This window comes from Polypterus senegalus, chromosome 6 (genome assembly GCF_016835505.1).
Source record: "Polypterus senegalus isolate Bchr_013 chromosome 6, ASM1683550v1, whole genome shotgun sequence".
NCBI lineage: Eukaryota > Metazoa > Chordata > Cladistia > Polypteriformes > Polypteridae > Polypterus > Polypterus senegalus.
In genome coordinates this window covers 129,778,069-129,802,040 of record NC_053159.1, presented here as the reverse complement: position 1 = coordinate 129,802,040, position 23,972 = coordinate 129,778,069, and the positions used below count along the sequence as shown (strand labels likewise).

General features: G+C 39.4%; 1 protein-coding gene across 2 annotated transcripts in view; it reads left to right on the top strand.

Annotated features, from left to right (window-relative positions):
* The window catches only part of ankrd13b (ankyrin repeat domain 13B), a 167,731-nt gene that overhangs the window by 99,851 nt on the left and 43,908 nt on the right, over positions 1-23,972 (top strand). For both annotated transcript variants that reach the window (XM_039757189.1, XM_039757190.1), the window contains exons 2-4: positions 4,390-4,525; positions 12,106-12,230; positions 21,128-21,173. In XM_039757189.1, coding sequence (XP_039613123.1) covers positions 4,390-4,525; positions 12,106-12,230; positions 21,128-21,173 — 307 coding nt within the window. The remainder of the gene's footprint in view (positions 1-4,389; positions 4,526-12,105; positions 12,231-21,127; positions 21,174-23,972) is intronic.

Below are 23,972 nucleotides of genomic sequence, written 5' to 3'. Positions count from 1 at the left end.
TTCTACTGAGATGCAATCCCTCAGGCTTGATAACCCTGCAGCAATGAGCATAAGGCAATCTCCCTACACCAGGTGCCCTACTATTTACTTTCATATGTCTGTTTTTAAGGACTGTACATCTCTTAATTATCAATCTTTCTTATGTAATTGTGCATTACTTTTTTATCTTTTATACACTATTAATTGAATTCATAAATTCAATTTTTTTCTTTGCTTGTACAGTAACTACTTATTTGACATGATGTAAAACACTTTGAGCTACATCCTTTGTATGAAAGTGTGCTATAGAAATAAATGTTGTTGTTATTACTTCATGATCCTTCAGAAAGGACATAATTTACATTGAAATTCCACATGGGGGCTCCAGGACATGTGACATTACACAGATTTGATTGGCAAGCTGTGCATCGATTGATGACTCTGCTCAAAGGCTTTGATCCTGTGCGCACATCCACACTGTTTTCCATTCCCTCTTCTATTAAGTTATAATCTGACTGAAACAGATGCATTAAAGATATAAATTACTGGTACAATACAGAAGAATGTATAAGAGAAAATGCTTTCAATGTAAATTGTTCCTGTAATTAAATTGTCTAAAGGGTTGTAAATAAGTTCATATACTTAATACTACTTAATATAAGTAGTCTGCAGTTTCAAAATATGAAGATTTTCTGCTCTAGGACAAGGTTATCCGCAATCTTGGATAGTGATGACATATGTGCACCGACCTTTTATCTTCTTGCCCCTAAGACGTCATGCTCTGCATATAACCCAGTCATGACCTAGCAATGCTACAACAAAACACACCAAAAAAATGGCAGTGTTCATGAAAACTACGAAAACAAAACTAGTTAACATTTTTAAATACTCATCAAAGGGTAAAAACTATTACAAAATGTGAAATCTCCAATATTCAAAACCCAAACCAGAAGAGTTATATTGAGAAAAATACAAGAAGCAGCTCCGAAACAATATAAAATAGAAACAGCTTCAAAACTTTCAGTGTGACAAAAAAGGGAATTAAAAATAATCATACCTCAAAACTTAAGTTATTATTTTTTTTTTCAAAATGATCCGAGCTAAATGGGTCCCATTTTGAGCATTTATTTGTACTGTAGCTTTATAACCAGAAGCATTTGTTTGACAAATGAACTACTGCTCCTTCTTCTCAGAGCCAACCTGTAGACACAGAGGACCAAAGAGCAGCAGGCTATAGGTCAACATTCAGATTTTTTCCAGGGAATGTCAAAGCAAATGATATAAAGCTAAACAATAAGAAAAAGTCAGCTTTCCACGCAAAAATGTTTTCTGTTAGACAGCCTGTTGGTCATTTTTCACTGTTGACTCTTGCTGTGTTTAGAAGGGAAGACATCACTCTTGGCATCCCACTTGGCACAATGCTGAAAGTCAGCTAAAAGTAAAATCAATGTGTGTGACGAGCAACTGCTAAATGGTAAGCTGTTTTCCCTTTGTCTGTCCTTTTCTGACTGTAATTGCCTCCCCACCATGCGGGTTACAAGTATCTTAGTGGACCTTACAATGCAGACAACTGCATGAAAGCAGCAGTGTAAAGATATGTACAGCAGAATATAGTAACATGCAAAAATACTTTTTGGTGACATAAAATGAACCTCCTAGTGAATAAAATGTAACAGTCTTCTTTAGAAAACAAAATTACTAATTATAGTTCAGAGCCTACAATACATTTGATTTTAATTTTGAGATCTTTATTAGCCTTGGTAATGTTATGTTTTTAAACATGGTGGTAAAAGAATAAAAACAAACAAAAAATCAAAACCGCCACAAAAGGGGACCAGCACTCTCATGCAAACCCATCTAATAAATCTTCAGAGAAATATGAGAGTCCCTAAAGTGTAATGACATCATACATTTATCAGGCAGTAAACTAACCAGGAGTGCAATGGAGGGATCAAGAGAATCATGTTAATTGATTACATCATGCAGCATGCCTTGTTCCATTCATTTCTTGCAGACAGACATTGATACTTATCCAAAGGCAAAGCTAATCAATTATTTATTTTTTATCATTACCTGAAGACAACACTGGCTAGACTACGGGCCAGGACTAGTGTTTCCTGGATTAACTGCTAGCTCAGCCTGCTCAGGACAAATAACAATGACAAGCGAACATAACCCAAGTGAGTAATGTTTTCCTCTGAGGTGATCTTGCACAAACAGCCAGTGCAGTTATAAATAAAATCATCACCTCTGAGTCTTTCAGTCCTGATGAGTGGAGTCTGAGATTCATGTCTCTGACACTTTCTTAGAAGAAGAAGTATTAATCCCTCTCGTGGGGAATAATGCAGTTGGCAAGTGTGATCAGCCTGGCTCATATATCATAGCATTAAGCAGTAAGAGCACTTCTGAGGAAAACAGAGCACTGAAAGGAGATGGTCAAGACGAAAAACAACAACAAGTACACTTGTACAGAAAATCGGGGAGGAGCATGCCATTTGAATAATATTTATAATGGTTTTGTTACCTATGTAAGTGTCAGGAGAGTAGCCTAAAGTAAAAATAGTGATACTGAAAACAGCACAGTCCAACAGCATTGATTACACTCCTCTGTATTGAATTTAGTTATCGGTTCCCTAGTCCATACTCAGCTTGTCGTCTCTACTGTGTTGAATTTTGTCTCTCAGCTCTCACTTCTCTTTACTGATGTTTTCAATCAAATCTACTGTGTATTAAGCTTTTTGATTAGTTCTCTATTCTGTATTGATTTTGTCTCATAGTTCTCAGCACTATATTGATTCTGCCTATCAGTTTAGTGCTGTGTATTGAATTTGGTGGTTTTCAATTATCTACGCTACAGTGCGTTTACTCTTGGTAGTTTTCTCACTTTTATATTTGCCTCCCAGTTATCTATTCTGTATCGTTCGTCTCACAGGTTTTTACTTGGTATGAAGTGTTGTCCTGTTTTCTCCTCTGTATTGATTGCGTCTCTCACTTTTCTACTGTCTATAGCGATTACTCTCAGTTATTTTCTGTGTATTAATGGTGTCTGTTTTCAGCTCTGAAATATGTTTTTCTGTATATGTTTTATTCCATATTGAGTGTCTCTCAGTTTCTACCCTTTGTAAAATGTCTGCACTGCCTTGAATGTGTCATTCCATTCTTCAGTGTATTTCATTAGTTCTTCTACTGTGACTTGACTTTTTCTTATTCAGCAGTGAGTGTTTCTCAGTTTTCTATACTTTGCATAGACAGTGTCTGAAAGTCTTCTACTTGCTATACAGTTTTATTTAATGTTTACATAAGTTTTCAGTTTGGCACTGAGTATGTCGCCAGGTTCCTTACTTTGTGCTAATGGTGTCTTTCACTTTACTCTGAGATTTTTTGCTTTGTTTTCAATGTGACTGTCAGTCGTCTACTCTGCATTACATTTGTCTTTCAACCCTTTTCTGTGTGTTGAAAGTCTCACTTCGTTTTCTACTCTGTGCTGCATTTACCTTTGTATTACTGTGTGTTTATTTTTCATCTTAGTTTTTAAGTCTGCATGGTTGCCAAATCCTTAAAAAAATGTATAGCCCAAGGACAGTTGAAAAATCAAAAAGTGATGCAAAACACTAGCCTTTAACCAACAGAGACCAAGTGACACACCGAGAGTGATGGATTAAAGATGTGAGTTTTAGAATGGGATATATACCATCAAATATAGGGAAAAATGATAAAATATGTGTGAATGGTAGAGGATGGGGGTCCCCGGTGGATAAAAAAAAGTGCTAATAAGGCAAAGGAGGTGGTTTAAAAACAGACAGAATTTAGCCCAAAAAACCACAACCTTTGAATTCCCATCTTTTCTCACGGATGCCAAACACACTGTATGTAGCCCAAAAGGGCAAAAAAACCTGTCAACCAGGCAACATTGTTATTCTGTAATGAGTGTGCCTCTGAGTACTCAACAATGCAATAAAGTATTTTACCAGTATATATTAAGCTCTTCTCTTGATTTTCGACTGTCTGAGTTTTTATGCTAATTTTCTACTTAGTATTGAGTGCATCTCTCAGTCCTACTCAGCATTGAGTTGATGTCTTACTCCTCTACTCTGTGTTGTGTTTCTATCATTTTTTTTCCAGTGTTGAGTCTGTCGCTCCATTATTTACTATGGATCATTTATTGTCATGAACGATGAATTTTTACAACCAGACAAATGCCAGGTTAAGCAACTTGTTTATATTTTCAGAATGAGTCAGTTATGAGGAATGTTCAGCACATATGCCACACTATGAGCAATATCAAGTGCAACACTAAGATAAGGAGCTAAGTCTTGAATCTTAAGGATGCAGGAAAAGTTTAGGCATACTGGTTTTATTACCCAATATGCTCATCTTCTCATTATCTCTGTCTGTCTCACTTAAATTCAGGTGGATATTGAAGCACTGGACCCCCGGGGTCGAACTCCTTTACACCTTGCTGTGACACTAGGACACGTGGAATGTGCATGTGTGCTGCTAAAACATGGAGCAGATGTAGGCAAAGAAAATCGAAATGGGTGGACAGGTATGTAACGATAAACTCTTTCAATCCACACTCGTAATATTAAGCATAAAGTGTGATTAGCAGACACAGAGTACCCAGGCATCTTCAAAGGTAAAAAAAACCCACAACCATACAAAATTAGCATACACATGATGAGGACAAGTTGAAGGGAGAGACTTTATGAAATATATGAAAGGTATGGATTTCAGGAAATTAATTCTTATTAGTATAATTTATATGTGGAGTGGAGAGAAGCTTATTTGGGGATATTAAGTGTGCTTGCATAATTGTAAATAAAGAATGGGCATAAGTTGTTATTACTGTACTAGATGCGCTACCCTCCTAAGATGTAATCAATGTAGACCTCAAGGTTAATGTTTGCCATGAACCATCTATTGGAATGCATTTGTAATGCATGTAACAATAAAATGCATTAAATTTGTCATTTCAATAGATGGTGCATCACAAACATTTGTAGCAATAAAATGCATTAATAGAAATGGTTGTGATGTGCCATCTGTTGAATGACAAATGCAATGCAAATGTCACCGTTATATGCCATTTGGTATGGGATTAGTAAAAGCAGTGTTAATGTTTGTGATATGCCATTTATTGGAATGACAAATATAATCATTTTATTACTACAAATGTTTATGATGCGGCATCTGTTCGAATGACAGAGACATAGTAGCTGGACTGACACAAAGATACACAGACACACAGACATTTATCCTTTTACAAAGGTGGATAGAGAAATGCTAATAATAGGAGCAAGGAGTATGTGTTATGAAAATTGAAAGTTTCCCAGTAAAAAGCCCTGAAATATCCTAAAAATTACCACTACAGGGGGATCCACCAAACATGGTTTGTAACAAGCAAAACACAGTGTTTAATAATAAAAGATTTATTCTTGAAAAAATGCTCTGAACAAAATGTAATCTCTATTGAGTACAAAAGGCAAAAGGAGTTGACAGCAAAGGCAATCCAAGGTGAATAAAATACCAATGTGAGATCCAAAGAGGTGGTCAAGAACAGAGCAGGTCAGGTCAGATTGGGGAGCATGCACTGGTACAGTGCGTTGCCACACCCACCACATGAAGAAACAGCTTGGGATGCTGGTTGGCAGCCCCCCAGGCAGACACGCGGTCCAGTCCCACCCTCCGGAAATGACCCTCTATCTGCTGCTGCCAGGTGTTACGTGGGCATTCCCTTGGCCTCGTCCAGCCACTCGGGTCCTCAACAAGAAGGATCCTGAGAGCTGGATGACCCTCGGGGAATCGTGCCACATGGCCGTAGTGCTGTACGTGACGCTTCCTCACAATGCTGATAAAAGACTGCTCCGGTGGCTAGTAGGTGAGCAAATGATCACGGATCCTATTGAGGATGACACTAGCAAGGACCTTACCCTGCACTGAGAGCAGTGTTATCCCCATGTAGTTACCGCAATCCAGGGGCCTCATGTATAACGCCGTGCGTAGAATTCGCACTATAATATGGCGTAAGCACAAAAGCCGAAATGTGCTTACGCACAGAAAAATCCAGATGCAGGAATCTGTGCATACTCCAACTTCCACGTTCTTCCGCTACATAAATTCCAATCAGCGTGAAAAGTAACGCTCGTGCACGCGCTTTATGTAACGCCCCACTCCTCCCAGAATTACGCCTCTTTGAATATGCAAATGAATATAAATCGCCCTTAAGCGCAGCCTTCTGTGAAAAGACAACGGGAAAAGCACGGGGGAAAATATAAGAATTTCAGCGAATACCAAGTGGAGGCAAAGGAAAAACATACTATTTGTTCAAATAAACCGTGGTATAATCCACAAAAGGAAGTTGATCAAGTGACATAGCGTGTTGGAGAAACTTGAAAGCTCACGTTCACAAAATCACACAGTGCCGGAAATAAAAAAGAAGTCACATATCAAAGTCACTGTGAAAAGGCGCGTTGTAGCCCACTGTCATATGAAAGCTTATTAGGGTACAGAGAAAAAAAGGCACACAGTGGGGAAAAAGCACGAAATGTCAACTTCAATCTCAACATTTCCACTTTAATCACGTAGTTTATTTTGTCATTAAAGTAGAACATCATAAACTTCATCTTAAAATCGTTTAATTAACCAGTTTCTCAAATCACATCGTAATTAAAGTAGAACGTTAAATGCTTTGTTTTGTATTTGATCTTCTATGTGCTCTGTGTGTGTGAATCACTACTTGCTTCTTAAACCGGCTTTCTTCCTCTGACAAGACACAGAATCCATTACATTAATGATATTACAGCTCTCTGAATAACTAAAATACTGAGATGTATACGTGATATTATTTTCATGATGGTAGTTAAAGCATGTTATTGATTGTGTGTGACCTTCGATGAAATTATTTATTGCAGCAGTACTCAGTTCTCTGTCCAATAGAGAAAGTCCAATGTCAATATGGTATCTTATGCACGGTGGATGGCCACATCCGTTGCAGACACTGCATAGCCGCCTCGTGCTCGTGAAAACAAGCGTTTAACTTTTGCCTAAATTTGCCGCTGTGTTTTTAGCTGTGTCGTTATTTTCTCTTTCTGTTTTATATTCAATATATACAGTATTAATAAAGTATCTATCTATCTATCTATCTATCTATCTATTGGTATGGCTGCCCCTGCAGTCCTTGCTTTTCTTTCTCCAAGTAACCGATCCCCACACAATCAGCTCTGTAACAGACGTTAAGCCATCTGTAAGCTTAGAGTGCTGATTCTTCAAAACATACAGTTTGAAGATACAGTGATATAAATACTCCGAGTGCTGCAGTGAGAGTAATATGGAAAAAGATGATCCGCTGTGGCAACTCCTAATGGGGCAAGCTGAAAGAAGAAGGTGCAGTGAGAGTAACAATGCTAAAGCAGTTATGGTATTTGGAATACTATGGCTATTCCCTGGACCATTATATTGTTACAAGTTAATTACAATCAGATGCGTTACAATAATAAACAATAGGCAGTTAGTTTCAGTGTATTTATAAAGCCGTGTCAGGAAAATAAAGAGTAACCACACAGGAACAGTAGCACTGCTTTGACGCTGGGTGCCGCCAGTCTGCAAAACCGAGCGGAGAACTTGCGTACGACAAGGTATGAGGTACCGTGGAAAAGTGCGTGGCTTTACGCCAAGTGTAGGTTTTATACATCACGATTTGAACGTGGAAAAGTTCTTACGCAACATTTCTGTGCGTACGCACCGTTTATACATGAGGCCCCAGGTGATCACCTTTCCCTTTCCAATTAGGGACGACAAGTCCTGTTTTCCAGTCAGTTAGGATGACTCCAGTCTTTCAAATGGAATCAAAGATTGCTTGCAATGCCTGGAGGATAGCCTTGCCACCAGCCTGGAGTTCACCCCGGATACCACAGATCCCTGCAGCCTTCCCCTCCCTCAGCTGGTTCACCACCTATACCATCTCAGTGAGATTGGGTGGTTCACAGCTAATTGGTGGATCAGTCTCAAGAACAGTGGACCCAGAGATATCCAACGTCCTAGCTGGAAGATCAGCTTTGAACAGCTGCTCAAAGTAGCCAGCCCAGCGGGTCACAACTGCACTGTCATCTGTGAGGACCGTTCCATCAGCCGTCCTGACTGTGACTCTCAAAGGAACAGATTCGGATGTGCGTAATGCTTCGATTCCTCTGTAAGCAGGACGTGGGTCACTAGACCACAGATGGTGTGTCACTTGCTCACAGATTCCTCTAACAAACATCTCCTTATCTGCCCTCAGAACCCTCACAGCCATTCTTCTCAGTTCCCGGTACAGACCAGAGTTGCCATCAAGCCGTGTGCTGCAACTCCTCTTGATGATATCCAGGGTGCCCTGTGAGAAGAAACACTTCCTTCTAGGAACACCAGTAACACAAATGCAGCCCTCAGCAACCTTCAGGGTCTTGTCACAGAAGGTCTCCCACATCACATTAGGATCGGCAGTCGCACCCAAATTCACAAGTTCCTTACACAAACTGCATGCAAACTCGTTAGAAACAGCCTGATCTTGGAGTCTGGCCAAGTCCAGCCTCATTTTCCTAGTAAGTGGTAACCTACTGGACCTAAGCTGGATTTTCAGAGTAGCAACAAGTCTGTGGTCAGAATTCATAAACTGGGGACTTCTGTAGACCCTGCAGTTTGCAAGAGCCTCCAGTGTCTGCCTACAAGGATGTGAACAATCTCCTTCACCGCACCACCAGTATTGGAGTACCAAGTCCAACAATGTAGCTCAGGGTGTCAGAACCAGGATACAGTGATTTGCAGCCCCTGACCTTTTGCAAAGTCAAGGAACGTAGAGCCACTTTCGCCATGGTCACCAGGCCCATGGGGATCAACACAATTCTCATAGCCAGCCCTGTCAGTGTCAGTGGTTGCATTGAAGTCACCCATGACCAGAGGACTGTAACCTCGTGGGCACCCATCAACCACTGAGCAAAGATGAGAATAAAATGTCTTCCTCACCGAGACATCAGTCACCGCAGTCAGAGCATACATTGAGACAACAGACAAGGCACCCAAGGAATAGGAGTCTCATAATACACTCATTGAAAGGAGTGACATTGGACACCATTGGAAGAAGCTGATCTGCTACAGCTACTCCTCGAGTATGAAAGCCATCATAGAGACCAGACCAATAAAAGGTGTATCCTTTTATTTGGCCAGTCCCCGGTCTGTGCACCTCAGAGAGTGCTGCCTCTGAAATGCAGAGTTTACGCAGCTCCTCCGACAGCAGAGGAAAATGATCATCATGCCAGAGAGACAAGACATTCCACGCACCTACTCGGATGGGCCGCCTCAAATTGGGACCCAAGTGCTGCATTGCAGTGGGTGATGCCTCAGCCCCACACCAGTTCTGATCCCCAACACACCTGACTCTTTCGGGGATGTTGCTCTCGAGGGCTTTCTCCAATCCCCTTCATGATGCAAGCAGCCACAGCAGAGCTACTCCTGTGAAGAGCAAAAATTAGTCCTTTCTGCTGTCTCACAGCTGTGTGAAGTTTTTTTATGGTGGCTGGAGTGTCAGTCCTGCCACCAACTCCCATGATTTCCCTGCAAGTTGGAAGATCACTTGCAAAAAACAGAGCAAAAAGGTCAAAAATCCAATACATCATAAAAGCACAGAATTAATCACAAAGAAACACTCACAAACTCCAAAGTGCATTCAAAATGAATTGTAAGGAACTGTGCACTGACCTGGCCTTTATAGAGAAGAGGGCAACTGTTGCAGTGATGGGCAGGTGGCCCCTCTTCTTAGGGAACCCCCCCACAAAGTACAAGGAACATAACAAATGCATCGGGAATAAAGGAAATAATTAACAAAAGAAATATTAACATAAATGAATGATTCAAAAATACATGTAAAGGACACAAAACAAGAATCTGAATCCCAGGGGAAGAACCCTGGCTGAAATAAAACTGTATGAAAGCAGGGCCGACGCCACCATTAATGTCAATTAGGCATTCACCTAAGGTGCAGATCATAAAGGAGCGAAAAACCCAGCTACACAGGTGAGCTACCAAACAGGTGTACTAATAAGCTTGGCCTAGGGTGCAAAATAACATAGCACTGGCACTATATGAAAGGTTATTATTAGGGGAGATAGAGCATTGAAAATGCATGCTAGATGATGTAGGATATTGTGAAATGCTTACTGTATTAAAGGGGGCGGGTATAGTTAAGTAAAATCAAAGTGTAAGAAATTAATTGGGGAGCGGAATGGGTCCAACTGTTAATGGTGATTTAAAACGAAGCACTAGAAGAGCAACTTACTGTAATAAAGCATGGGTTTCCTGTTGTTGACAACTGTATCCAAATCAACCCATAATTACGAGTATCTTGTGATTAATATTTGATATACAGCATGTAAGGGAACCTATTCATTGTGAGAAAACATTCATCAATAATGTCAGCCTAGTGTGCATATACAGGCCTTCTCTTGGATGTTCCCACTGCTTCTTTCTTAAAAAACAATTGAAAATTATTGTTGTCAGAGACATGAAATGCAGGGTCAATGTGGGGTTTTCCCTGTACCAGAGAAATGTTGGGTTAACTGCCTAAGCACAAACTCTGCTGTCCATAAGAGTCACTCAGCATTTTCTGCAAACTTGAAGACCACAGGGTGTTCCAAGGTGAAGTGACTGTAGACAAAATTGCAGAAATAATTTTCACACTGTAAATTTGAGGAATATTTTATAATTTGAAGAAGCTCCAATAGGAACCTTGAGGAGAGAGCAGAGTGTGTGTGGTAAATGCATATTTGTTTCATTTTTGAAGTATTTTTTATTAGATTGATGTATTAATTCATTTGTACTTCATTTATTGTATATTGCTTTATTTCATTAAAATTGTATCACACTGAGAATTTTGAGCTAGTTAGGATTCTAAGATGTGTGATAAATAAGGGCAAAAACACTTCTTGAAAATTGGAATATGCATCTAACCTCCACTGACAGTACATAAAAATAGATTACATCCTTTAAGTAAAACTATCTATCTATCTATCTAAAAGGCAAAGAAAAATCTAAAAACGCAGCAGTTACTAGGTGAGTTGAAAGGAACACGGAGTGGTGAGAACATGTTCTTGAAGACTTACCAGATTCTCTGACACTAAAATCTTTAAAAAATAATATAGTTTGTTTCATTCACTGAACACCTCTATCACTACAGTAGAAACAAGCGGTGGTGCAGTAGGAGGCCCCAAATGTAACCCAGGATCAGGACATAAAGTCAGTTTACATGAACATGCACAAAAGCAGCAGAGTAAGATGGTGGAGTCTTTCATTAATGGAAGTGTCCTTTATCTTAAATCAGGTGAGTGTTATGAAGCCTGATATTAAACCAAAAGTCCCTTGTGAAAGTTGGCTTGCTCACTGGTTTCAGTGCATCACACTGAAGTCAGCCCATAACGTTACAAGCATTATAAACTTATTTCAGCGACAGCAGCAGTGTGAATGCTTCAGTGCATTCATGTGACACTCACTGTGTTCTGACACATTATTGTATGAGCTGCACAGTAGAGTCCTCCGCTAACCTGTACATTTTTGGCAGGAACTAAAGTTCTAGAGAAAGCCCACTCTCCCACTCCCACTCCCACTCAGAGCACAAATAACTGACCTGGCTGGGAACTGAACTGAAATGAACAGCATCACGCTGTCTTGTTTCTACTAATAGTGATGTAATTGTCACCTTTCTCCTAAGTCATCTAATGCTTGTGGTGTGGACTGTAGTTTCAAAAAAAATTCCACTTTTCTTCATGGGTTTGAAATTTTATGCATTGCAATTTTTTTATCTTGTTATGATTGGTATCTTGTTTGCTTTATTGAGAGCCTTATTATGCAGAGACCTTATATAATCAAAAGAATGCTTGACTAGTTCATAAAGTAGACATAAATAAGATGTACATTCTTGCTTTAGTTTGAGAGATATGGTATCTGCTTAGTGTGTGTCTTTGTACTATTTTGATTGAACAGTAAATAAGAGTAGTATTTGAGCAAACCTATTATGAAAAAAAGAAGGGTAACGCTCCAGCACCTCACTACCCTTACCCCATTACTAGACATTGATATCTCTGTTCTCTTTGTATCCCTTAGTGCTCCAAGAAGCTGTCAGCACACGAGACCCTGAGATGGTACGACTTGTCCTCCGTTACCGTGACTACCAAAGGGCTATCAAGCGCCTGGCAGGCATCCCTTTACTTCTGGACAAGCTGAAACAGGTAACTGCCACTTACAGGACTTCATCCAGTATATGTCCTCTGCAGGCTTGACTGAATGACCTACTGTATGAGGAAAGCAGTCATAATATTCCAGTAACAAATCCTTTGTGCTGCAGGTGGACGTCACAAATTGTAACTGGCCACCAGAGTATTTTTACAGGGTGCTCTCTCTTAAAGGACTCTAATAAGCAGAGGCTGTCTTTCTATTTGTTTCTGCTTAGGTTGTATTCTATACTTGTTAACATTACCCCCCCCCCAGGCCAAGCAGAAGCACCTTTACATAGGAAAGTTCACTCTATTGGGGACGCGACCAGTCACGGATCTGCCCCTTTTAGTGCCAATTAGTGCAGTATCACTGTGAATGTCATCCTTTAGAGAGACATTTCATCTTTTCAACCCAATGCATGGATCTTCCATCTATCATTTTTTGTGTTATTATTTTGCTCTGAATTAATTATATAAGGACTACTGCACTTTCTGGTTTTATTTACATTTTCTATTCTGATATCGTAGGTGTGTTATGACTGAAGTTTACTCTGAAGGGGAAAGGAAAATCTCTGTTGGAAATTGAAAAAAATCCATTTATCTTGATTATGAACCTTTCAGTGTTTCTTTTTATGTACAAATATGCCTTTAATATATTCACCCATTTTCCATATTATAGACATGAAGGCATTTTTCTGATGCCAGCCTTTGAAAACAAATTGAATTAAAAGAAAGGCATAATAACTGAAGGCAAGAAAAGAGAAATGAGGTGGTGTGAAGGAAAGATGCACTAAAATTAGCAGACGGGGCATATTTAATAAAGGATAAGGGGAAAGGAAAGAGAGGAAGATAGGGAGAGAATCAAGGCAGGAAGCAGCGAAGCATGATACAATCACCAGCTGCCTTCAGATAACAGGCGCATGCAGCAGGCGAGGGAAAATGCAAATCTCCACACCCATTTTTAACCTGACAACTGCTTGCTGTTTCCTTGCAATTTTAAGTCTGACAGATAAATTAAACAATGTTAACTTGAAAAAATGATGGAGGCTAATGTAAATATTCTGATATGTATACAATAATTATTATGATCACTCCATGTACACATACATGTATGTATACATAATACTGTATATATATATATATATATATATATATATATATATATATATATATATATATATATATATATATACAGGGATGATGGAATTTTGCACCAGTATAGTTACTTAGAGTATACTATGGAGGTGGGACTTTTCAAGACTGGGGTGCAAGCAATTATGTACTGTTTAGTGTACAATTTGCAACCTAAAATGCGAACGCTCTGGTGTTGAATACTTTGTGGTCAATAAAGCCATGTTGTACTGGTTAACCATCAATTGCCGGTGACATAAGTACAATTTTATAGGATCCCTTGTGGTATAGGATGCAGCCAGGAAAGATGAGTAACATGTTCCACCAGGATGCTGCAGGGCAGGTGCCTCTAGGGTTCAGAGGGTTGGCTGATCCATCAGTTAAACACAAAAATGTCACCACATTATGGGGCAAAGGTTGAGTCTTTAGATTGGCTTCCCACCACTGAAAATAAATCAGGAGGGAAGTGTTGGCCTAGTAGCAGAAGTCCTTCAGTTCAATAAGTGGCAGTGTGAGTTACTCATGGCTTCCTGCTATTACCGTAGATACTCGCGTATTAGTCGATCTTCCGGATAAGATATAGATTTTTAAGCCAAAAATTACGAAATTTGTTATGACCTGTGTATAAGTCGAGGGTAAAACTTGACAGCTATCAAATTCTTTGAATTTCATAATTATACCCAATGTACCTGGGCCCAGACTTTCAACATTTTAATCTTTGAAGAATTTTAGAAAGCCAAAATTAAAACTCCAAAAACCTTTTTATTTATTCACTTAAAGTTAGAATATTTCAAATAAATTCGTAGTCAAGTCTCTCGCATATAATAAAGTGGCCGTAAGTGTCTTCTTCAAATCCTTCAAAGTCCGATTCTTCGTCATCAGAATGTCTGAATAAAACGTGAAAGTCTTCTTCCGTGACGTCGTCAGCATAAACATTGTCCTCTTCGCTGTCGCCATCTGTTGAATCATCTGCTGCTGATTCTTTGTCTTCATAGATGGCATCATCTTCTTATCCATAGCATTACTGATGTCACATTTCAAGAACGACTTTTTGATCATTTCTGGTGGAATTGAGTCCCAAGCTTTCTTTGCCCATTTAGCTACTAAATCAATGTCTGGTTTCATCAAATTCCTTCCTTTTGTTAATTTTACTTCTCCAGAACGTATCCACTGCTGCCACATGCTGCGTACTCTGTCCTTGAATGGCTTGTTCAAACAAACATCTAATGGCTGGAGCATCGATGTCAATCTGCCGGGAATAACAGCTAACATAGTCGCCATTTTCCTGGCTTCATCCTTCATACCCTCTGATGTATGAGCGCGGAACATGTCCCACACCAAATGTGATGGGCGTTTTCTTAGCCCTGCTCCTGATCGCCTAGCCCACACATCTTGAAGCCACAATTTCGTTCCAGCCTCATCCATCCAACCTTTGGGGTGTACACGAACAGTAATGCCTGCAGGAAATTTTATGTTCTTTGGGAACGTCTTCCTCTTCAATATTATCGTTGGGCGCAGCTTTGTACCATCTGCCAAGCAAGTGAGGACAACGGTGAAATGGATTTTTTCATGGCCTGTTGTCTTAATAAGTACGGTCTTCTCACCAATACCTGCTACAGTTCGATTCCCCGGCATATCAAAAACTGGGGTGACTTTGTGCCTTTCCACACATCAAAGACTCAGTCGACTACGCTTACGAGGTCGCCCACAAGCCAAGAAGATCCAACGCCGAATTCTGGTAAGGAGAGTAGCAGACTGTTAACACCCACTCTTACAATAATGACTAACTCCCACCGTGTGTAGGCCTAATTGAGCAGTCAAAGCATATCAGGTAGGGAAACGGCAGATGCACACCGTGAAGCATTGAGTGTACAATGCCATTACCTAAATTCTATGGAAAATTGTGTTGCCCTGTGGATAAGTTGACCCTCTTTTTTTGAATGAATTTTAAGGCATACATTTTTCGACTTATACGCGAGTATCTATGGTAATTATGATCTGGGGTTTTCCTGGATATTTAATATGCTCCACTAGGTCACCACAGGACACAGTTGCTCCAGGAAATAAGTGCATGGCAAATGTTTAAGCCCCTGATTTAGTTACCCATGGTCCACTGAAGGACACCTGGGGCTGATGAGGGAGTGCTTCGAGGATGGTACCAGGAGCTTCAAGGACCAGACCTGAACCTAAAAGCTATTTTTGATACAGTACTGGAAGTAGTTTTTAAAAATTGCTGGAAAATATGTATGATGTGAGGAGAAGAATAGATTAATTAATATTAATCAATTAGTTATTAGTTATCACTATTGCCTTTGGCAACTCCATTACACTTTATTTCCTTATCTTTCTCTGTTGGAGGGATTTCTAGCTGTTAAATTTATATGATGGTAACTAAAGCGTACTGATTGTAAGAGGCAAAATAATACAGATGAGACAGACGAACATGTAAGAGGCTGGCTGTTTTCTGGCTATTTAGAGTTCTAAGTTATATTGGCATAAATAACAGTTTTATGATACCAGGACTTAAAGGATGATGTCTGATGCTGTGTGGAGTTGCATGTTGTTGCTCCAGGTTCAAGTGGAGGACAGTTCTTGCATTGAGTGCACTCTTGGTTTTTGCTTCATGGTCCTTTGTTCATGGTGTGTGGCTGCCTTCCTCAGATCTCTGTTAGGCTCTTTGCAGTGTCATTTGTGACTTCTAGTTACAGAACCAGTGCCTGCATATAGGTGCTTTAATTTGTCCATCACATCCAGCTAGAGTTCAGTATGAGGTTACAAGTCTAAAATGAATGTTCATTTGGGCACCTTTTTGTCTAAACTAGTCGGTGGAATGTTTTTTTTTGTTCCTTATAACATTTCTTATATTGCAAATTTGTTAGTGTTTGCATACCACTTGGGGTCAGAGCACAGGCTCAGCCATTGTACAGTATCTCTGGACCAATTGCAGGTTAAGGGCCTTGCTCAAGGGCCCAGCATAATAGGATCTCTTTTGGCAGTACAGGGATTTAAACCAGCAACCTTCTTGATACCAGCACAGATTCTTAGCCACCAATCTATCAGCTCAACTCTGATTTACGTATTTGTTATCAGATGAGGCACAGGGCTGACTAAACTGTTGGTTCAAGCTGCAGTTCAGCTGTTCACTTTAGTGTTCAATCAGGAATGCAGATTGGGAGTGAAACTGAATTTCTGCATTCTTGTTAAATCTGTTGCTCTAACAGGCCTTGTGTGCCACAAAAACCCTAGCAAAATGGGCAATGTCCACTTTGTCTAACAAATTTCTCTCTCTTTGCCATTATCTGATCTTGAAGTTGGGAGGGCAAGATTTGTTAAGAGCATAGATGATGGTGGAAATAAAAGTCAAAGAGGATAAAAAGACACATCAAAAGGATTATAACATTGGATTGAACAGTGCAGGTGGTAGCATGAGTGGTTGAATTTGAAAATTTGTTAAGAATGGAAGGGAGGATATTAGTGTGGAGTACATTATTGTAAAAGATAAGGACATGGTGCAAAGTGGTGTCACCATAAGAGCGGTGGGTAGCGGAGGAGAGAAGTATGAAGAGAAACAGAGCAGATTAGAGGAAACAGATGGAGTAATGGTGCATAAAGACCAGGTCTTTCTATGACAATTGATTCCCTACATAATATTATACTGAAAAACAATTGATGTGTCATTACTGATGTTGCCTGGACAAGTCCTACAGAGTTATCTCAAAATTTCTTGGTCAAACTGCATGTACTTCTATAGATCCATTACTGCCTACTGGGTGCAGGGTGCTTCCCTCAACATTTTTTCTGCCAAAATTGGGTATAGTTTATCTGTTTCCTAGGCAACCTCATAAACTGTCTTATGGCACCCCACAGAGATGCACCCTAGGCAACCACCCTGGGTGGCCAGTCCTGGGTGACAGCCAAACAGTGAGGCTGAGGCCAGAATGGAGTGTGTCTTCTTCAAAGCTGCCTGACAATTCCACAGACCTTTTTAAACTGAAATGCAGCAACAGCTGTGGATAGACAAAGCAGGAATAATTCAGGCATCATGAACGCTTCTGTGAATAAAAGCACCTGGAGTGTTATGTTAGAATGGGGACAATGCATATTTAAAGGAATATTTTGAAAAAGGGACATGGAAGTGAACTTCAAGGTATAGCTAATGTATACTATAGAAAATCAGTTAACTCTTATTGATGATACATTTCTTACATTTACTATTGTCCCTGTGCACTATTGGTTAAATGCCTGAACAGATTGTTCTTGGTCTATGGTATGTTACTTTAAGTTCCTAGAAAGGTAAGCAACACTGGAAAATAATTAGAAATTGAAAAGTCATGTGAAACTTTCATCCAGCTAGATCAACAGATCATAAAAAACAATTATAATGGCAATAGAATAAACATTTTGTAAGGTTCGGCCTTAATGTCCCACAAAACAATTAACTTATTTTCATGTGCCAGTGTTTGGTACCACCATTCAATAATTTTCCCCGGTTTGTTTATCCCTAAAGCAGGGGTGCCCAATGCGTCGATCACGATCGACCGCTAGATCGCAAAGGTAGTGCAGGTAGATCGCGTTGCATTCCAATAAATATTTTTTTAAACGTTAGTCTATCATATATTCTCTCTATGGCATTTGCCACTTGATGGACATACAGGGTGGCCAGTCTGAGATCTCTTTTCTTCTAACACACTGGTCATCCCGCACGCACGATCAAACGCGGGAACTACTGCAAAACTCTGGCTTGGCTGTGATCTAATTAGCCTTCCAATTTATATCGACTGAAGAAGGGATTTAAAAAAAAATGTTTGGGGAGGGTATGGGCTGTGGGTATGTGGAATTAATTGGAAGAGGATTTTTTTTCTCAGAATGTCACAATCAAAGTCCGTTTGTCTGATCTGTCAATCTATCATTGCTATTCATCCATCCATCCATCTTCTAACCCGCTGAATCCGAATACAGGGTCACGGGGGTCTGCTGGATCCAATCCCAGCCAACACAGGGCACAAGGCAGGAACCAATCCAGGGCAGGGTGCCAATCCAGGGCAGGGTGCCAACCCACCGCAGGACACACACCCACACACCAAGCACACACTAGGGCCAATTTAGAATCGCCAATCCACCTAACCTGCATTGCTATTCATTGCTATTCCAAAGAAGGAAAATGTGGAAAGACACTTTCGAACTGCTCATAAAAACTGCAAAACTGACTTCCTTCTGAAAAACGATCTGAGAAAGAGAAAAGAGAGAGAACTAAAATCGCAGTTAATCAGACAGCTGTCATTTTTCACTCGATTGAATTTAAAAGCTCCTTGACTGCATTATTCGGCTGTACTTATTTATGCGAGTCAGCCTTTTCCCACATGAAGATTATTAAATCCAAATACTGTAGTGACCATAAACGTACTGAATTGTTATTGTGCCATAAAGGTTATTCAGTTATGCAAGGTACGACAACATATATTTTATGTATAAAGTATACTCAGTGTGTGTATATATATATATAATCGCATTTTTAATGTAGGTAGATCATTTCGACCTGGTCATTTTAAAAGTAGCTCACAAGCCGAAAAAGTGTGGGCACCCCTGCCCTAAAGACTTTGAAGTAAAACTGGGCATGACTAACCCTATCCATCATTCTTTGTCAAACTCAACTTTTCCTGTTTAGATAGTTAAAGCTGGATTCTTAAACACAAGTCAGAAACCCAATGTGAAAAAGCCCCTGGGTTCAGAAGGTCAGCAGCTGTGGTGCTTCAGTGTGCCCAGGGTTTAGTAGTTGTGGCTTCTCAAATGTCAAGGTGTGGTAATGTGATTTTGCAACATTCGGATATTGTTTTGGTACAATAGGCCAATCAGTGTTTAATAATGAGCTTTTCTAGAAAGCTAGGAAAACAAACAACCTCCTTGACATTTATCCTGGTAGAGACCAATAAATACTTCATTTTCAACTTATATTGCACCACTACGAAAACAAAATCAAGAATACATAAATACAAAGGAAAAGCAAGGACTGTAAAATAGTCATAATCATAAAAGCCAGTTTCTTCCATAGATAATAATAAGGAGAGAGAGAGAGGGGGGGTTAGGAGCACACGCTGACACAACGCATTGCTGCACCCACCAAATGACAAACCAACTCAGGATCCAGATTAGGACCCAAGTGCAGCCATGCAACGGGTGAGAAATAAAAATAAAAACCATAAACAAAGGTTGATCCAAAAATTCACAGAATCAGTCAATAGCACAGGAATAGAGTGTATTTATCAAATATGCTGCCAGGTATTGTGTGCCTCAAGTATGGTTAATCAGACTTCTAACTGGCATTGTGCTGAGTTGATCGAGTGTGTATTTCCAGTGTTTATTCTACAATCGTGCAGTTGACTTTGTCAATTTTTATTCCCCAAGCCACCTGGGCAGATTTTCAAGAGACAATGGTGATCATGTTTTTGACAGTGACAGACTTGTTCATAAAGAGTTTGTTCCCCATGAGCAGACTGTTATTCAGTGACATTACACTGAACTGCTGAGGCATCAATGGGAAAACAGGATAAAAAATGTCCAGAGGAGTGGTGCATGTATTTTGCACAATGAAAATGTGCCTGCACACACAGCATTATCGGTCAAAGATTTTTTGTAACCACCCAGATAGCACCCAATACTGGAAAAAATGGTGGGGGCTCTAGACACTGTACAGTTGACTCAGTAACAAAATAAAAATACGGAAAGTGTAAACAGGAAAGGGGAGGCACTGGGACAAGTGTATTGCAGCTCAAGGAGAGTATTTTGAAGGTGACTAAATAAGAATTGTAAGTTTTTGAAAGTATTTTTTAACAATTATGGGAATTACTGTGTCCTGCCTCATATACTATAAATTGTTCGGAAGCAAGGTTATTAAAGACACAGACTGCACTGACGCACTAATTATTGATATTCCCTGCTGCCTACAGGATGAAAGTATATTAGTGGAAGAAAGCCCATGTGAGCATAGGGAGAACAAGCAAAGGCCACATTAGATCACGACTGACTAAGGAATCAAGCCTAATTTTGTGTGACTGTGAAGCCTCCACTGCACCACATGGCATGAATAAATAAAACTCTTGATTATTCATATAAGAATAGAATTCCAGATCCTTCACAAATTACAAAAACAATTAGTGTCCCAAGCAAATTTATATCTGTCCTCGGAATGAAGCATGTATGGGTGACAGATGGAGGTCAGAGACATTCAGAGACTTTGGAAGGCAATCACAGAAAACCATTGTGCACTGCCTGTAGGCAAAATTGATCAGCCATTTTTAGAATCAGAAAAAGATAAGAATATAGTGACAGTGATATTGACTGACAAAATGCTTCAGGCAGGCTTAGGGGAGCTCCATGGTCAACAAAATAGGAAGCTTCCAAGAAGATATGACAATGTAAAGGCAGATGAGGAGTTATGGCAAATGCAATCGGGGCAAATTGAAGGGGTTGATCATCAGGCTATAAATGAGGTGGAAGAGTGGGAAGGACAAGACGAGTTAATAAGCCAGAAAATGTTGAATCTAATTATGATGGCTGCTATCTACAGAGCCTTGGTGATTTCAACTGAGAGGCCAGGAAAACACAATGCATCTTAGAACAAATGTGACAAAATAGACACGATTTTGAAATAGGTGTAAGTCAAATTAAACATGTGCCTCAATACAAAAGTTGGCACATTGTATTCATACTCCAACACCCAGAACTAAAGCATCATTTCCCAAATTGTCTCTCTGAAAGTACTTTTTCCTGCTTGTGTCTTTCAGGCTCAGGACTTCTATGTGGAGATGAAATGGGAGTTCACCAGCTGGGGTATGTACAGTCAGAAATAATCATCAAGGCTTGTGAAGTGATTTGAGTAAGCGCTCACTATTTCAAGCATTACAACTGACAAAATGCATCAAAGACTGACTGAGAAGGATACCATTAAAATGCATTTACTTCTATTAACTCTGGTTTCCTAAAAGTGCCATAAATATCATGAGTTCCGGACCTTTGATGAAATTTTGTCTGTTAGATGTACATCCCTAATAAGCATAAAATATCAATAACATAAAATATTACAATCTCAAACACTATTAAGATGACTAAATGATTAGCAAACTACACATAAGCCGTTATACTTGTTATTATTACAAATGTGGTACAAATGGGAAGGTCACTGCATTTGTACGATGGCCACCAAATCATCACCTACTTCCTATTCTTGCATGATTTTTATTTACGTCTTTTGCTGGTACTTTTATCCAAGTAAGGTAAAAGTCCTATAGACACATGACCTGCAACTGGAGCACAGGGAGGTTAAATGATCATCTCAGGGTCACGAAGTGGTTGAGACTGAATAGACAGCCTTATGCTCCAATGTTAGTGCTTTACTGTCTTTATAGATAAGTGACCTAAATGTGTTAAAAATCAAAAATGGACTGAAAATCACAAAAGGTAAGCATGAATGTCTCTAATTGAATGAAGAGTTAAACGGCAAGTAAAGAACCACAGATCTTCATAAAATGATAAGAACAAAGGGCACCAAAGTTGTTCTGCGGACAAAACCCACAAACCAGAAATGCTGACTAAGATGGCATGTTTTAGGATTGATATGGATTTCCCATCAATACAAAGCTTGCTCAGCTGAAATTGAAGTGGAAAAATGACAGAGAAGATATTAATCAGACTGACCCATACTTACAGAAAGTTTTAGCTTAAAAATAAGTACTGGGCAATTAGCAAATATCTACTCATTACTTAAACACACACAATAGCTAAAACCAAGCCAGATAATTTTATCACAGTATTCTAGATGTTTGTGACTCACATTTGACCATGTATAACACTAGAAAATCTTTAATATGTTCAAAGGTAGCTTTATTGGTAAGATCTTGGTACTTTGTATTCATGTTTCAGGAAGAACCTTTATTTATTTCAATCCAAAACAGGCTCCACACAGTAAATAACATGAATAGATGGTAACAGATTTGTGAAATGCCAATGGGTTCTTGATTTTAATGGGTTGCTGCATATGTACAGCAACACAGACTAGGCCAAGGTTTTCTTAATCTGTTAGTGTCCTGCTAGGCAGACAACCATACAGTAAAGAATTCAGACTTCTTCTGAATATCAGAAAGTGTTTTCAAAGTACAAAGATGCCACTTCATATGCAAAGAACCTCAAAATGCCATTAAAAAGCCAGCATTTTTATGAGTGTAGTTCATATACTAATATTTCTTTATATTGGTATTCATCTCTATTCCATACATTCATCTTGCTGCCACATATCTGTAATCATATGACCACTCTAGAATGTATATTCATGTTGATGACAAATACTTATCTTCTCTCTGTTTTAGCCCATGGATGCATCATCCTACTCTGTACTGGTCTTAGTATCATTCTAAGCCTGGTTCTTATATTCATTTTGCTTCTTTTCATTCGTCTGCATAGAATGGCCACTCTAATCCATATTTAGTTGGAGTGGAGCCTAGTCTCTGCTCCACATCCCTTCTGTTTGTCCTTGACTTTGCCTATCAAACTGCATTGTTAAGTAATTACTATTTGTACCTGAATCATGTGCAGGGGATAAGCGGAATTATAAATGTAGCTCACTTTTTTCTCAATGCTCTTGCTTTGAAGTCTTTTGCCTTTCTCATGTTTTTGGTGAGAGTCTAAAGATTCTCTTTAAAGTTTGCAACCTTTTGTCTAATTTTTTGCTTTTTTCTCATTTTTGTGTGTTAAAGACTTGATTATCCAGATTTAGATCCACTGTCTGTTTTATATGTTTTCCTTTTGGATTACTGACTTTTTATGTTTGTTTTCCCTGCCATGTCCCCACTGTGTATGTGGAAGTGTCTGCTTGCCAAGATCTGTGACCATGCTTTTCTCATACTGATGGCCAAGTGCTGTGTCATTTTGTTCTCCACCCATCATGGTTTCTACAGCATGAAAGCTGATGTATGTCAGGCTAACACCAATTGATAGTCCATTTAGTAATAGTGGCATACTCAACATGACCTTTCAACATCGACTTCAATAAGAGTGGACAACAGAATGATGCCATGCCTGTCCAACATTTTTCAAGATGCCTGATACCGAGATATATCATGTACTTTTATTGAGTTTTTGTAGTGAATATAACTGCAGTTGATGTTGGTAAGGCCTGGTTTGAAATAATTACTAGATCTTCGCAGAAGGTGTTTTTAAATGGTTAGCTCCACCTGGAATCCATGACTTTCTTTTTTTTTTTTACAGATTCAGCCATTTATTAATATAGACATTTATAGATCATCTTCTGGATCTGTATGAGTAGACAAATTTCAGTGACACCCTTGGCTGTATCATCAGCAAACTCAAATCAATATGAAAGGCATTCTGTTTTCTCAGTCTTCTGTACAATCTAGGTCAGGAACAGCAGGAGGTGGACTCATGTTCACTGCACTCCAGCACAGAATTAGAAACTAGTGTGGAATACCACGTGTACAGAATATTTATGTGTTTCAGTAAATTAGAGAACCCAGGTGACAGACCAGGTTGATATGATGGGGTCTGGTGAGGCTAGGTCGAGGTATACTGGGGGATTAGTCCCAATTTCTGTAATTCTGGCTGACTTTTCTTCAGTTG